Below are 15,650 nucleotides of genomic sequence, written 5' to 3'. Positions count from 1 at the left end.
GCCTCGCCTTACTAGTAATAGGCAGCAAGGCCTCACCTCCCGCCAAAGGCGCCAAGACGAGCGTTTTTCACAACACTGCTCGAGATAACCTTGCAATCCTTACATAAACCTCTATCATCCTTCCTAAGGAAAAAGTAATCTATCTAAGACTTAGCCACCGCAATACGAAAGGTCACCAAGTGTTCTTCCCTCTTTGGGTAGCTCGAGTTAGTTGTGACCAACTCGAAAGCTTTCATAAAGTCTAGAAGCAATACAGATTCCAATGACTGCCACAAGGAGTCATAAACCGACTCACAATACTTACGAGAAAGGCAACATAGTTATTATGAGGTGGTTCAACTAAACAACCAACTACCTATAACTTCTGCAATTATTTAAGGGCCCCAAATAAAAGCTAAGCATTTGAATCCACGAGACTACTGATGTGCCTACAATTTTCACTCTTATCTTCTCAAGAATGTCTAAAGCATACTTAACACTCTGAAACAATTTCTGACTTGGACTGAGTGACCTCAAAAGCCTAGGAAATATTTCAATTTTCCTAGGGTCCTTAGACAGAAGAGTTGAACAATGTGTTGCTTAGGTATAGACATATCATCCTAATCATTGCCCATGAAGATGTCAACATAAACAACCAAATAAACAGATTTAGAGCAACATGCCAATAGAATAAAGAATAACTAGCCTTACTATGAGTCACCCCTAACTCTCGAATAACCATGCAAAACTTACCAAACCTGCTCGAGGAGACTGTTTTAGACATAAGAATTGGTGAACAAGTATATAAGACCACTAAACTCCCCCTGAGCAATTAAACCAGGTGGTTGTTCCATATATACATCATCCTCAAGATAACTGTGGAGAAAAGAATTCTTGATGTCTATATGATAAAGAGGCCTACAATGAACAATAGCAATGGGTAGAAAAAAATTTCATGCAATTCCATCCCTCGGTGAAATGTATCATTATAATCAAGCCCAAGAATTTAAGTAACCTTTGGGCCCTAGACGTGCCTTAAGAGACTATATAAATCCACTGACAACCAAAAAAAGATTTACTTGGGGGTAAAGGAACTAGTTCTCAAGTACCATTAGACTATAAAGCAAACATCCAATCATAGCATGTCGTCACCATCAAAAATAAGAGGTAAAACATCACATCATAGCATGTCACCATCCAAAATAAGAAACGGCTTTACCTGCAGACTATGCGATACTAAGAAAAGACATAAAGGCATAATGGTGTATAATAGGCAATGATATCTCAAACCAACATAATTGGGATAAGGGTTAAGAATGGTGTGAATGCAAAATCCGAAGAGCAATGAGGACTAGGAGGAGACAAGCCTGCAGCAGGAGAAAGAATTGGTGAACAATGTGAATCATCTATACCTGATGTGGAGAGCTTGTGACAATGATAGACCAAAGCAGGTGGAACTGGAGAAGATGGTTTAGAAGATAAAGGAATACTCGAAGGCAGTGGTGCTGACAAAGGGCAGTATAGGTAAGAATAATATGGGAAAAGAAGAGGTACTGTTCGAGTAAAAGAAGAGATGCAAATTGTTTGAGCAAAAGTGTAGATAGAATTTGTGAAAATGTCAAATTTAGTGCCTCTTTATACTTGAGAAACTCCTTATAATCAACCAAGGAAGTCATTCGATTTTCATATCGCTCAACCCATTTTTCAAAATATGTTATTGATGTTGGGAAATAATTGGCCAAAAAAAGAAGTCCCCAGATTTAGTCAAGAATAATTGTGAAGGAGTTGAACTGCTACTATAAACTCTAATAGAGTTCTAAAAATAAAGACATACCAGAAACTAAGGGTCGTTTGGCCATAAGATATATTTTAATTTTTCAAAACAAAAAAATTCACTTTATGCCAAATACAACTTCAAATTGATGTTTGGCCATGAAAATTCCAAATACAACTTGAAGTTGTATTTGAAAAAGTGAAAAACAAGAAAAAATTGTTCACTTTTCCATCTTCCTTCTCTCACAAAAATTCAAAAACAACTCCAAATATATTCATGGACAAACACAATTCTAACTCCAACTTCAACTCAAACTCCAACTCCAACTTCAAAAAGTCATGGCCAAACCCCCACTAATAAATCTTGCTGGAAAAATTGTTCCAGCAACTGCAATCACACAAAACATTTTGATGGGTCGTATCGGAAAGGTTAGGCATCCACCGCAGGATCAAGATCACCCTTGGGAAGTTTCTAGAAAGAGAGAAATTGTCCGACAAAGTAGACTGAAGCTAACTGAAACCCAAGTTGGTGATTGGAATCATCAAAAATAGGATGGGCTCAAAGACGGTCTTTCATCATAAGTTGGCCAGAACAAAGCCACATGCGCAACGCGTGAGACGGATCTCACTAGAGATTTTTTATCTTCTACATTGCATGACGACTCATTTTTCACCGGGGTTTATTGGAGCTTGCCCGCCAAAGAATCTGGTTGTGGTGCTGTTATCATACAACAACAACATACTAGAGAGGGTACAGTGTACACAGTCCATACTACCACCTCACTACCACCTCAGATGAAGTAGAGAGGTTTCCGATAGATCCCGGGCTCAGGACAGATCAACAACAACAACAACAACAAACCCAGTGTATTCCCACCTAGTGGGGTCTGGGGGGGTAAGATGTACGCAGTCCATACCTCTACCTCTGATGAAGTAGAAAGGCTGTTTCCGAAAGACCCCCGGCTCAGGACAGATAATAGTATAAAAAATAAAAAACATAAAAATAAATAACAAAATGGGATAACACACCGCTAGATAATAAAAGAAACAAGCCATCGACAGAGTAATACTATAAACTATCTATTCGAGATCACAAACATCATCAGAACACTGAACAAGAAACTAAAAGAAACCGCAGGCACAGATACAAACAAAGCACTCCTCCCTACTATTACGGACGCACTCCTACCCACTAACTTTCTACTCTGATTCGCATCCTTCACACCTTCCTATCAAGGGTCATGTCCTCCGTAAGCTGTAAACGCTCCATGTCATGCCTAACCACCTCCCTCCAATATTTCTTCGGTCTACCTCTACCCCGCCTAAAACCATCCATAGCCAGCCTCTCACACCTCCGTACTAGAACATCCGTGCACCTCCTCATCACATGCCCAAACCATCACAGCCTCACTTTTCGCATCATGTCTTCCATCGAAGTCACTCTTTCTCTCAAATAACCTCATCCCTATCTCTCCTAGTAAGTCCACACATCAATCTCAACATCCTCATCTCCATCACCTTCAACTTTTGAAAGTGGGAGTTCTTAACTGACCAACACTCCACTACATACAACATAGTCGGTCGGACTACTACTCTGTAAAACTTACCTTTAAGATTAGGAGGCACCTTTTTATCACACAAGACTACCTAAGCGAGCCTCCACTTCAACCACCCTGTACCAATACGGTGTGTGACATCCTCATCAATCTCTCCATTCTCCTGAATCATAGACCCAAAGATACTTGAAACTATCCCTCTTCCGAATGGCCTGAGAATCCAATTCCACTACCACATCAGCCTCATGTGTCGAATCACTGAACTGCTGGTTTATCTTAGCACTCACAAAATAGAAGATTATCAAAACAGACTCGCAATCACCGAAAAATTACAAGGCAACGATCTTTCTTTCTTATGAAAGTTGTTAGTCATGGTACAGCAACTTCTATGTCCTCGCTCTATTACCATGTAAGAAAATAAACACGGTAAGGAAAACGTGAAGAACGAATGTCTTGGTTATTTTCGCAAGCTATTGGATGTTTAAATAGTACATAATACAACTATTCTAACCTAGGAAAGAAATCAAGAATACATAATTACAATATCTCCCTAATTGATTTTTACTAATATACACAATATTCTCAATAAACTTCACTTAAAAATCAGCGTACCTTATCAACTCTCTCTTGTCATCAACCTCAAGGAATGCCCATTCCCTTAAAGCTGCATCTCGAATTGCTCCAGCGGCCTGGAACCTAGCATTTGCCAACTGAGAATTTTCTGGTAAAAGAAAAGTGGCATTATTCGATAATTAGAACATTATTTTGTAAATTTTTGCTACCACAAGGCCAAAGTTTCTAAGCCACATCTGAAAGCATGTATATGGTGATATTTTCATTCTCAAAGGAAGAAAATATATTGTGTTGTAGCATATGTGGTTAGAAAGGTTGCAAACACTGGTATTTCTATAACAACAAAACAGAAATACAAAAACAGACTAGCAGCATAGATATAGCCCCCACAAAATTTTAGATATTTTTATGAGTAGCTCCATGGAATATTTTTTAAACATTTAGATTGTCTTTTCTAGTCAACAAAGAGAGAGAATATAATGTGTGAATGGGTGGCTATACATATTTAACAAATTATTGATGGGCTAAACTTAAACCCAATGTTCTTTCATATTCCCTTTTTGGATGTCAACATTTACGTCTACTTTACACCCAAGCCCCATATAATGTTGGTGTCATCGCATGGTGTGTCTGAAGTTTCTTAGTGACTAGTACCAATCCATGTTGCGCGGGCTTTTCAAAATCCTTGTCGCACCCATGTCGACACAACATGGGTGTGGGTATGGCAGTGAGTATGGGATCCGCATCGGATCTTATAACTTACATTGGGTGCTTTGACAATATTTATGACAAAGAAGTATAGATTGGTTGGGTATTGGTTTGATTTTGGGGTTTATATCTTATATATAGGGTGTGTTTGGTAAGAAGGAAAATGTTTTCCATGGAAAATATTTTCCTAGAAAATGTTTTCCTGGAAAACAAGTTGATTTCTTACTTGTTTTCTTATGTTTGGTTGGTGGATAGAAAATATTTTTCGGAAAATATTTTCTAGTATTTGGTTGGTGAATGAAAAAATATTTTTCAAAAAATACATTTAAGTGTTTAGCTAAAGCGTAAAAATACATTTTAGAATCCCTTTTAAAAAACAATTAATTTCTCTTTTGGGAAGGGAGTTGGTAGGCGGGTGGGTGGGGGTGTCAGAATAGGTAGTAGGGATGGGGTAAGAAAAAGTTTTGAATTTTTTTGGTTAAAAAGAAAAATTTAAAAGTGGCGGAAGGGGGTGGGGGGAAGGGTTAGTAGGAGCTGGGGTCAGGGTAGGAGAGTGAGGGGGAAGGGGGAGGAATAAAATTTTTAAAATAAATTTAAATTTTTTTTGAGGTGAGGAGAGGGCTAAGAGAGGGGGCTAGTAAGGGGGAGGGAGGGTAGGGGTGTGGGGTAAGAGAAAAGTTTGAATTTTTTAATAAAATGTAGATATTGTTTTTGGAAGGGGGACTGGTAGGGGTAGGGGTAGGGTGGGGTGGGGGTAGGGGTGGGGTGGGGGTAGGGGATGGACTAAGAAAAAATTTTGAAATATTTTTTGAAACAATTGAATTTTGGGGGTGGGGGTGGGGTAGGGAGTGGGGTGGGGGTAGGGGTGGCGTGGGGTAAGGGTAGCGGTGGGGTGGGGTAGGGGTAGGGGTGGTGTCGAGGTAATAGGGTATTGGGGGGGGAGGCGGGGTAGATGATTTTGAGAATTGTATGAACATTTCAACTTTAAAGTGGGTTGAAAGAGAATTTTGGAAAATATTTTCCTTACCTTTTAAAGGAAAGTCATTTTCCTTAGATTTAAGGAAAATAAGTTGGTTTGGAAAATATTTTCCAAAACATATTAGCCAACCAAACATAAGAAAACTGGAAAACATTTTCTCGAAAATGTTTTCCTTCGTACCAAACACACCCATATAGTTATATAAAGTATGAGAATGCTTTATTATTACACAAGATATTTTATAAATAAAACATTAGGTGCTTATAAATAATTAAAATTTTATTAATTTAAGTTCAGTAGCTGCAACTGATCTGCAACTGATCGATATATACAATTAATGTCGTTATATACATTTATTGGTCGAATCCCAGCACTCGTATCCGCACTCAGATCCTACTCTGGAATCCTAAAATTTACGTGATGAAGAATCTACACCTGTATGGATACCCACAATAGAGTCCAAGCAACTTAGGTATCAATGCCACCCCACCCGTCGCAAGCAAGCCGAGCCCATAGTGCCCATATGCAAACAAGGTAGTGCAGCAAATACCACATGCAGTTTGTAGATGCCCCATAGTAAGGCCACAACCCTACTAAGAGCTGTCTAATCTAAATTGTTCCAAATAAAGTTCCAGCTTGCCATACAAGTTACTCGGAGTACTTGCCGTAGGTCTTAAGGCCATTTTTGTTGTGAATAGCTTTCCTATTGTTCATATGTAGCCATCTTTTTAGTTTACTGCAACAGCTTCACTTTAGGTTTTTTTCCAAGCATACAAGTAGTCAAAATCATCAAGCAAACAAAAGTCTGGTTTTTTTCCAAGCATACAAGTAGTCAAAATCATCAAGCAAACAAAAGTCTTTTTTACAGGCAATCCCCAACAGCCACATGCCTACTTTTGTATTGTACTATTTCATTCAATCAATCTGCATTCACTTCTCAATGAAATGAATTCTTATTTCACAATTTCCTCGTGGCTTAAAGCATTGCACGTGATTGCAGCCCAACGACTGGTTTGGAGGAAACAAGGAGCACAGTTGTTTTGCCTCACATCATGTTTCCGCATTAGCCAAGGCAACATTCAGTGACTATCGTTAGCTATGGGAACTTATTGTACTCACTACCAACAAGTTTGTTGTCATCCCATCAAGATGCATCTAAATGAAAAAATATCTCTCAGTATCCCTATTATCGATAACAAGCCATTAACTAGTAAACAAGTCACTCAACCACAGTACAAGAAGACGTAACTAACATTATGAACTCGGATAGTTTGCCCTACAGATATGGAAACTCATCGAATTTAGCAACTTTGTTTCTAATGGACACAAGGAAAGCAAACTTCCTCATCCATCAACGCAACAAGCCAACAACATGACTATAAAAGACAGGAAAATTTACTCCTCTAGAAAAATACTTATCATCTCATATGCTTTCCTTTTATTGTTTCTTGAAACAATGCAATGGTGATAGAGTGATCCTGAACTTTGAAACTTTTAGACAGCTATAGAAAGGGTGATACAAAGACCTACCCAGTATATATTTGCAAGCCTGGTATGGCCGAGGAGACTGGCTTAGTGACAAAATGGTTTCCTCAGCTGCTGCTGGATTCATATGCATCTGCCAAAATAAAATAAGTGTGTTACAAGTTGCTCTTTAAAACTTAAAATCCAAGTGTCATGGCCACTAAAAAGAATTACAGAAAAAATGTAGAAGGCATGTATCCACAGGAAAATCATTAGTCAGTCAAGTCCTATAGTCAGTCAAGTCCTATAGTAATTGCTATGATCTGGATAAATAACCTCTACAGCGCAATAATATTTTGAGGAACCACACTCTCTATATGGTCCACACTTAAAAATTTCTAATAATTTTTACTTTTAATAGAAGGATTTCAAGATACCCACGTGCCGGCACATAATTTTGTGCATATGTAAGGGATACATGTAACGTGGAACATGGAATATAGCCGCTACAAGTATAAAAAAAGGAAAAAAGAGTTATCCCATCCATCCTACTTTATAAATTGTTGTTTGACTTGATACGGACTTTAAAATATTAACTTGACTAATATATCAAATTAGTAGTGGAAGAAAATATTAAAGTAATTGTTGAAAGTTAATCAAAATAGAAAATATCATATCAATGTTGTAGTTTAAAACCTGAATAGTCAAACGAAGCTGAATTCTAGAAAGCTGTGAAAGTTATATATAGAGAACAAAATTATTAATGCAGAATAAGCTCGATGTTCCTTCGTATAACAAAAATGGAGCAAATCCTTATAGTCACTAACACGCAAAGAACAGTGGGAAAGAAATAACAGAACCAGATTAGCGGATAGCAAATATCTGAGCTAATGTGCTAGCAAGACAGGTAAAACTGAAGCAGAAATAAAGCAATTAATGAAAACCAGCTTATTAAAAAGCCTGCTTATGCGAGAGTTCCGCTGCTAGCTCTGCCATATTCTACATACATATCCAATAAAGACTACCAACTTATAAAATATATAACTACGAAACTGCATGGTCTTTGCAGGTTCCAACCATAGATAGCACGAAATTATTTTTTTAAAACTTGTGATGCATTGAAGGTAAAATACTTGCCGATACTCAAACATATACCAGATGTTCGCATTTGTGATTTGATCTAATATAAATATGATTATGAGAATTAACCAACTTTCAGAACAATTATCAGGTAAATTACTTGGCACCAAGAATCATTTCAGGAACAAAAGGGAATAGAATGGGGAGGGAGCCCCAAGGATTATCAGCAGAAAGCCAAATAGTTAACAATTGAACCACTCAACAGATATAAAAGGAGAAACAAAAAGATCCTCCAGGTCATCCATACCACCAAATTGGGATTAAGTTAAAAAGTTATTGCAGTGGAATGCTTCCAAATCATAACGAACAAGTGAAACATACTTCCATTGCAGGTTAAAGTGTGTTCAACTGAGCTCTAATTCAATTTTATTAGGTCTTCAAAATTATAGAACATCCAATACCACAACTATAAATTCTTCAGATAAGTACGACTACAATAACAACAAACCCAGATAAGCATGACTAAACTAACTTAATTTAATAGTTCTCAGTTAAAGGCGGCACGAACAAAATTTTAAGCACTCGCCCAGAACTTGCCATCCCGAAGTCCTTTTTCTAGATGTTGAACCTCACAGCATGTGTATTGGATCATTTGATTTGGTAAAAAGAAGTTAATCTGATATTGTTTGGAATATCACTTTGTTTCTCGGGATCAACTCATGGCTGCTAAAAGCAGTACATACCTACAAGGCTACAGCAGAAGGTGTCTATTCATCTTGACTTTACAGTTGCAGTTGAAGATGGTGATAAGATCACACTTTTTCAACTTATAAATACTTTTTCTTCAATTTTAAGCTTCATTAAATCTGAAACTAATTTAATTTGGTTGTTTTCACGTGTTTGAGCTCAAAAGAAGCACTTGGAGAAGAAATGAATCAAAATAGCTGAGAAGAGATAAAATCTGGAGCAAAGAAGTGACGTGGCAGAAGGTTGAGAATTGCCAATTCTGGGGACCCAAAAATGCTGAAAACTGGCTAGATTCTGGAGCATGAAAACCAAAGAAAAACGTGAAGATGATTAGGATTCGTCTCCATGATTGGAAGAACCTGGGTTAACAGCCAAAGTCTGTTTCAGTCTGCCCAGCTCCATGAATTACAATAGTAGAAGCGTTACACTCCACAATTTCTACCTGAACCTGAAGATTAAAGGACCAAACGTGGAGCCAATTCCAATCATCTCCACAGTTTAGCTCCGTATGGGTAATTTTGTCCAATAGTTTCAGCTTGTATAAATAGTAATCCAGGTCATTTTTTATTATTATCGTGAAACCTTTGGAGTGGAGCAAAGCGGCTTTGCCTAGTTGTGTTTGAATTCTCTAACCTTTTTAAGCTTAATCACTATTAGTAGTGTGTGTGTGTGTGTGTGTATATATATATATAGGCTGCAAACATCAAGTTATGCACTAAATGTCTTGATTCTCACTTGACGAAGAGAAATTAGGATTGATTAAATTAACAAGGAATTTATTCTAATGAAAGTGATTGAACTAGGGATAGGAATACTTGCATATCAAATGAGACGATTTTGACCTGAATTGAACTGCAGGCTAATTCGATTGCATGCATGGTGGCTTGAAGCTGAGCCAAATGGGCGGCTCCAGTATTCTGATGCATCTTCCCTCCTGAATCAAACAAACTAATATCCAAATGAGACAGTTCGTCTTTAGAGAGAATTGGGAATTACCGTAATAGAGTGTCTGTCTGCACGAGAGAGAGCCAGAGATAGAAAGGGGAAATCGCCGGAAACAGTGCGGGTTTTGGAGGCGCGGCTTTACAAATCCTTCGCTGAACAACTTTAAGAAATTCAAAAGGAAGGATATTTGGGGAAAGGGATCAAGGGCGATGAAAAAGTTCGAAAATTATGTGCAGTTGATTCAAGTTGTGGGTGATAAAAAATTAATGATGGATTAAGATTTAAGTGTGAGAATTGCACTCAAATCTTTTACTTTATATTTTGATCCAATATAAAATTCTAATATTTAATCTTTTATATTATATATTTTCATCCAATATAAAATTTTGGTAATTAAAAATAGAGAGAAAAAAATATGGTTATTGCTCTTCTATTTTCTCTCTTTTCGCTTTTGATGTGCTTTTCTCTCTAGTTGTTCATTATTGCTGATTTTTATCTTTTTCATCATTGTCTTCTTTTTCATTATCATCTTCTTTTTTTTGTTCATCATCTTCTTCTACTATTTGTCATACCATTATTATTGTTATTGTTATCACTAATGCTGCTATCGCTACTAGATCAAATTTTGTTCGTATTTCACTGGCTATTATTTCATAGGTGGTTTTGGTAAGTAAAATAATAATTTTTAGTTCAATTTCTCATCTAGTTTATCTGCTATTTTTTCAACATTTTTCAGTACCTCATCCAACAGCTATTGTATTCATTTACGACAAACGTTTGATAGTTTCCATTAATGTTAAAGTAGTTCCAAAAGGTAAGCCATTTGTTGCAACAAATGACCTACCTGTTGGATTAATTCTGTAACATGAATCTAACAGGTGACTCATCTATTGGATTCATATTACAATACTAGATAGAAATGTTACAGCACCAAGATAGAACTTGAAACTAAATCCAATAGATAAGTCATATGTGCATCTATTGTAACAGATATTTCATCTGTTACAACAGATGACTCATCTGTTGGATTCATGTTATAGTGCTGGGACAGAACTTGAAGTTGAATCCAATAGATAAGTCGTCTGTTGCAACAGATGATTCATTTGTTGCTCATATGTTACAACAGATGACTCATTTATTACAATAGATGAATTATCTGTTGCAACATGTTACAGTATTAGGACAGACCTAAAGTTGATCTAACAGATGAGTCATATGTTGCAACAAATGGCTCATCATGATAATGATAGTGCGCATAGTTTTTTGTTGTATATACTAAACTATTATTATTAATTTTACTATACTATTATTATTAACTTTGTTAACAAATTTCTTTAGGTATCATTAATGGAAGAATTAATAACAATAGGGGTTGATTGTCACGGTGAATGGATCGAGAAGAGCAATCAATTTATTGGCGTTGAAAGGATGATGAAATGTTAGAGATGATAGGGAAGCCAGTCCAAAAAGATGTTTTGTATGATGATTTTGTGAATTTATTTATTAGTTTTTGTGGACTAAATTGCCAACCAAAGATCTTGTCACCAGTTAAATGCACAATTCTTTTGAAAATCAGAGGGTCCTACCTTTCAATATAAGTGATCAGGTTCGTTTGTGTGCTTATTTGAGCGATTCAGCTAGGCCCATTTTAAGGATGTACGTGGTTGAAAAACTGATAGAGAATCAGAATGTTGAACAAGAAAAAGATATTTTAAATGATAAATTGAATGGGGTGGACATGAATATTCCAGATGACGAGAGTGGAGATGAAGTAAAGAAAGACCAAACACCCAGGCCCGTTGTTATGAGCAATACAGTAGGCAATTCTCAATCAACACAGCCGAGCAATCTTCAAGATAATAAAATAGGTTCTTATAAGGGAATGGCATTCAAGAACAAGAAAGAACTAGTCATTTTATTGCATATTTCTTGGTTGAAAAAAGATTTAGACTCAAGAAGGTAGTTAATTCACTGAGTGTGTATTATTTTAGATGTGCACATAGTGCAAGTGGTGGTTGAGGGCTATAGATTCTGCATTAGAACTTATGAAAAGTATCACACATGTGGTTCGGAGCATATTATGAACCATAATTCGCACGTCACGTCAAAGATCATCGATCAATGCTTTAAAAAATAGCTTTCTCCAATGGCAAATGACTGTCTATAAGAAATATGGCCAATCAACTCCGTATAGAATCACGACCCAAACCATGGCCGTGATGGGATCTCCAATCCCCCGTGGACCGGAGACCACCCCTAAACCTAACCAAACACCACACACCGCCCAATAATGGCTGAATTTCGAACATATAACAAGATAGCACAAGATAAGTTCAAAGAACAAAATATATGTCAATAACCGATAACCGACAATCAACCAAACACATCCAACCAGCATCACCCTAGTTCACAGTAATCCAACAAAGCCTCTATGCAAAAAGAACCAAAAAACAGTCTTAATCTGGACATGTCCTCGACTCTGATAAAGACAATGATAATGTTAATGATAATGAAAACTCTCAATTCTAATCTATGATAAGAAATGATGAAATGTCTAAGTCTTTCGGAGAATGAAAGTTCACCACTTTACCATAATAAACCGACGAATCAATTCGATCCACCTAACTTTTCGCAGGAAAAGTAAAAGTATCTCTGGTGCCTGCATCACGTGGGGATACAACGTTCGAAGACAGTTAGTAGGGTGAACATTGGAATAAAACTCAGGGATAGAGGACAAAATAAGGTCAAGTTTAATTATTTCAAACACCATATGAATCACATCATAATACATATATAACTAATATGTTGAGATAGGGAAACAAAGCTTAGCACACACTTTAAAACTTTAGCCTGGATTGTGTAGCTCAACTGTCATAACATAAGAAGGCACTCACGATTTATATGAGCCCACCTCTCCCCCAGCTGGTAAGGCCCTAATGTATGTGGCCGCACGAATCATAGGATATACATATGCACTATGGGGGGCTCGAACCTCCCTGCATATTAAGTTGACACAAGTACCCAATCGTGTAATATAATATGGGGGACTCGAACCTCCCAATCATATGATAATAATAAGGGGGACTAGAATTACCCAATTATTTAGACCCCCGCGTCGGCAACCGCAATTTTCAGTAATGATTCCTTGGGACCTCCACTTTCACAAATCAGTTACGCAACGCTTATTAAAGCCCAATTAAAACAATTATCGCACATTTCCGTTCATTGAACAATAATACATATTTAGGCATATATTGTTGGTATCATCATACTAACTACACTTGCAAGGTAGCATCAATATGCCAAAACAATTTCATTATCTAGGGAAATTCATAGCCCCCTTGGTTCAATTATGCATTAGCTTGGGGAATTACACAACCTCATAAGGTTCAATTCAAAATCATTATGCTTCATTAACTTTTTCATATTATGCAATAGTTCAAGAGTAGTTCAATGTGCATACTTTTCATATTCAAAATCAATTTCGCAATATAGGGTTAGGGTAATTACCACTTCAAAAGTCACAAGTTGGAAAATCACAATTCCCTCATTTATTCACCATACCCATGCACCCCACAAGTTCAAAACCATAATTAAAGCATGAACAATCATATATAAACCATGGAAAACATTATTCAATAACAAATATTAAAAACCCTCAACCCATGTTTCAAAACTAATATCAAAACCATATGAATAATACTTTAAAACACATGTTTTTAAACAAATAACAATTAGGGAAGAGTAACATGCCTGAAATACCCAAGATTATGGAGAAAATTCAACCCTGAGCCGTTGGATGACCTACTTCTTGGAAACCCTAAGTATCTTGCTTGATAGGATTTGAGAGAATAAAAAAAGTCTTTGATGTGTTGAAGTGTGGAAAGAATGCCCCTAAGGTGTTTTATGGACGTGGTGCCTAAGTGGTTAAAGTAAGAAATATCCAAAGTGACCTTAACTTAGAAGCTGAAAAAGTGCCGCTAGTGACTATGGGTCACACGACGACTCGTAACAACACCTTACGACTCATCACCGCGAGTCGTATCCAAGACCGTTTCCAAGGGCACACACACTATTGACCCTACGACTCCACTAATATGATTCGTAAGGGACTATACGACTCATAGGGTCCAATCATAGTCAATACAGAAACCATTCAGGGTAAACACTGGATATCTTATGATTTGAACAAAATGACTCGTAATGAGTCCTTATGACTCATGGTGAGCTACTCGTACTCTGAACAGAACTTAGCCACACATACTGGTTAGGCTACGATTTGGGTCCAACGACTCGTCATAGGTCTTTACAACTTATGACCCCAAGTCGTAATCAGGACAACTACTCAAGTACCATTCATTGGACACCTTTGACTATGGTTATATGACCCATCAAGACACCCTACGACTCGTAGGGTAAGTCATAATCAGGACAGTAAGTTCAATTGCAATTTTAATTAATTTCATAATAATTACATGATCAATTAAGTGTATTCATCCTAAATATAGTGATTAGGTTGCTAAGTTGATGCAAAATGCTTAATCATGATTAATAATAAATACATTGATTTAACTCTAATTAGCTTTCAGTTAATAAGTTCAATTATAATTTTAATTAATTTCATAATAATGACATGTCCAATTAAATGTATTCGCCCGAACAAAAGTGATCAATTGACTAATTTGATGCAAAATACTCCTTATTAAACCATGATTAGAAATAAATAAATTTATTTAACTATAATTAACTTTCAATTAATAAGTTCAATTACAAGTTTAATCAATTACATAGCAATTACATGATCAACAAAGTGTATTAATCCTGAATAGAGTGATCAATTGACTAATTTACCGTGAAATGATTCAGTTTAAACCCTGATTAGTAATAAATAAATTGATGTAACAATAATTAACTTTTAATTAATAAGTTCAATTGCAATTTTAATGAATTACAAAGTAATTACATAATCAACTAAGTATATTTGTCTTAAATAGAGTGATCAATTGACTAATTTGATGTGAATTAATTCATATTAAATCATGATTAGTAATAAACAATTTGATTTAACTATAATTAGCTTTCGACTAATAAGTTCAATTGCAATTTCAGTGAATCATAGTAATTACATGATCAACTAAGTGTATAACCTATTGCAACAGATGTCTAAATCTATTTGATTATTTCCAATAGATGAGTCATCTATCGCAACGGCTTAGTCATCTGTTTGATAATTTCTAATAGATGAGTCATCTGTGGCAACAAGTTAGTTATTTATTGGAATTGATGACTATATTTGTTTGATAATTTCCAACAGATGAGTCATCTGTTGCAATAGATTAGTCATCTATTGCAACATATATCTATATTTGTTGGATTATTTTCAATATATGACTCAGCGATTGCATCGCAATAGATATTTACATCTGTTTGATAATTTCCAATTAATGAGTTATCTGTTGCAACATATTAGTTATCTGTTGCATTACAACAAATGTCTATATCTATTTGATTATTTTCAATAGATGAATCATCTATTGCAACTGATAATGCATTTATTTCAACAAATGACTCATCTGTTTGATTATTTCCAACAGATAAGTCATCTATTGCATTACAACAAATGTCCAGATCTGTTTGATTATTTTCAACCAATGTGACATTTATTACAAAAGATAATACATTTATCGCAATATTGAAATTGGTAATTTAATTTAGTAATAATTTATAAGTTTTCAAATCTAGGAATAAACTAGAATTCATGACAAAATAAATGAACTTCAGTTTAAATTACTAAATTATTAATTAAATAATATAATTAACTAAAATATTGAAAATAAAATATTATG

At 35.9% G+C, this 15,650-nt stretch overlaps 1 protein-coding gene across 15 annotated transcripts in view; it reads right to left on the bottom strand.

Annotated features, from left to right (window-relative positions):
* The window catches only part of LOC107867880 (exportin-4), a 109,284-nt gene extending 99,166 nt beyond the window's left edge, over nucleotides 1-10,118 (bottom strand). For 4 of the 15 annotated variants that reach the window (XM_047411941.1, XM_047411943.1, XM_047411947.1 and 1 more), the window contains exons 1-3: nucleotides 9,702-10,106; nucleotides 7,099-7,186; nucleotides 3,921-4,029 (exon numbers count right to left, since the gene is read on the bottom strand). In XM_047411941.1, the coding sequence (XP_047267897.1) occupies nucleotides 3,921-4,029; nucleotides 7,099-7,186; nucleotides 9,702-9,785 (281 nt within the window). In that variant the 5' untranslated portion in view covers nucleotides 9,786-10,106. Of the gene's footprint in view, nucleotides 1-3,920; nucleotides 4,030-7,098; nucleotides 7,187-9,678 lie in introns of all 15 variants that reach the window. The other 11 variants (XR_007055078.1, XR_007055077.1, XR_007055080.1 and 8 more) reach the window with 7 other exon arrangements.
* Nucleotides 10,119-15,650: the final 5,532 nt, after the last annotated feature.

This window comes from Capsicum annuum, chromosome 4 (assembly GCF_002878395.1).
Source record: "Capsicum annuum cultivar UCD-10X-F1 chromosome 4, UCD10Xv1.1, whole genome shotgun sequence".
NCBI lineage: Eukaryota > Viridiplantae > Streptophyta > Magnoliopsida > Solanales > Solanaceae > Capsicum > Capsicum annuum.
The sequence above is the reverse complement of the archived record's forward strand: the minus strand, read 5'-3'. Positions and strand labels throughout refer to the sequence as shown.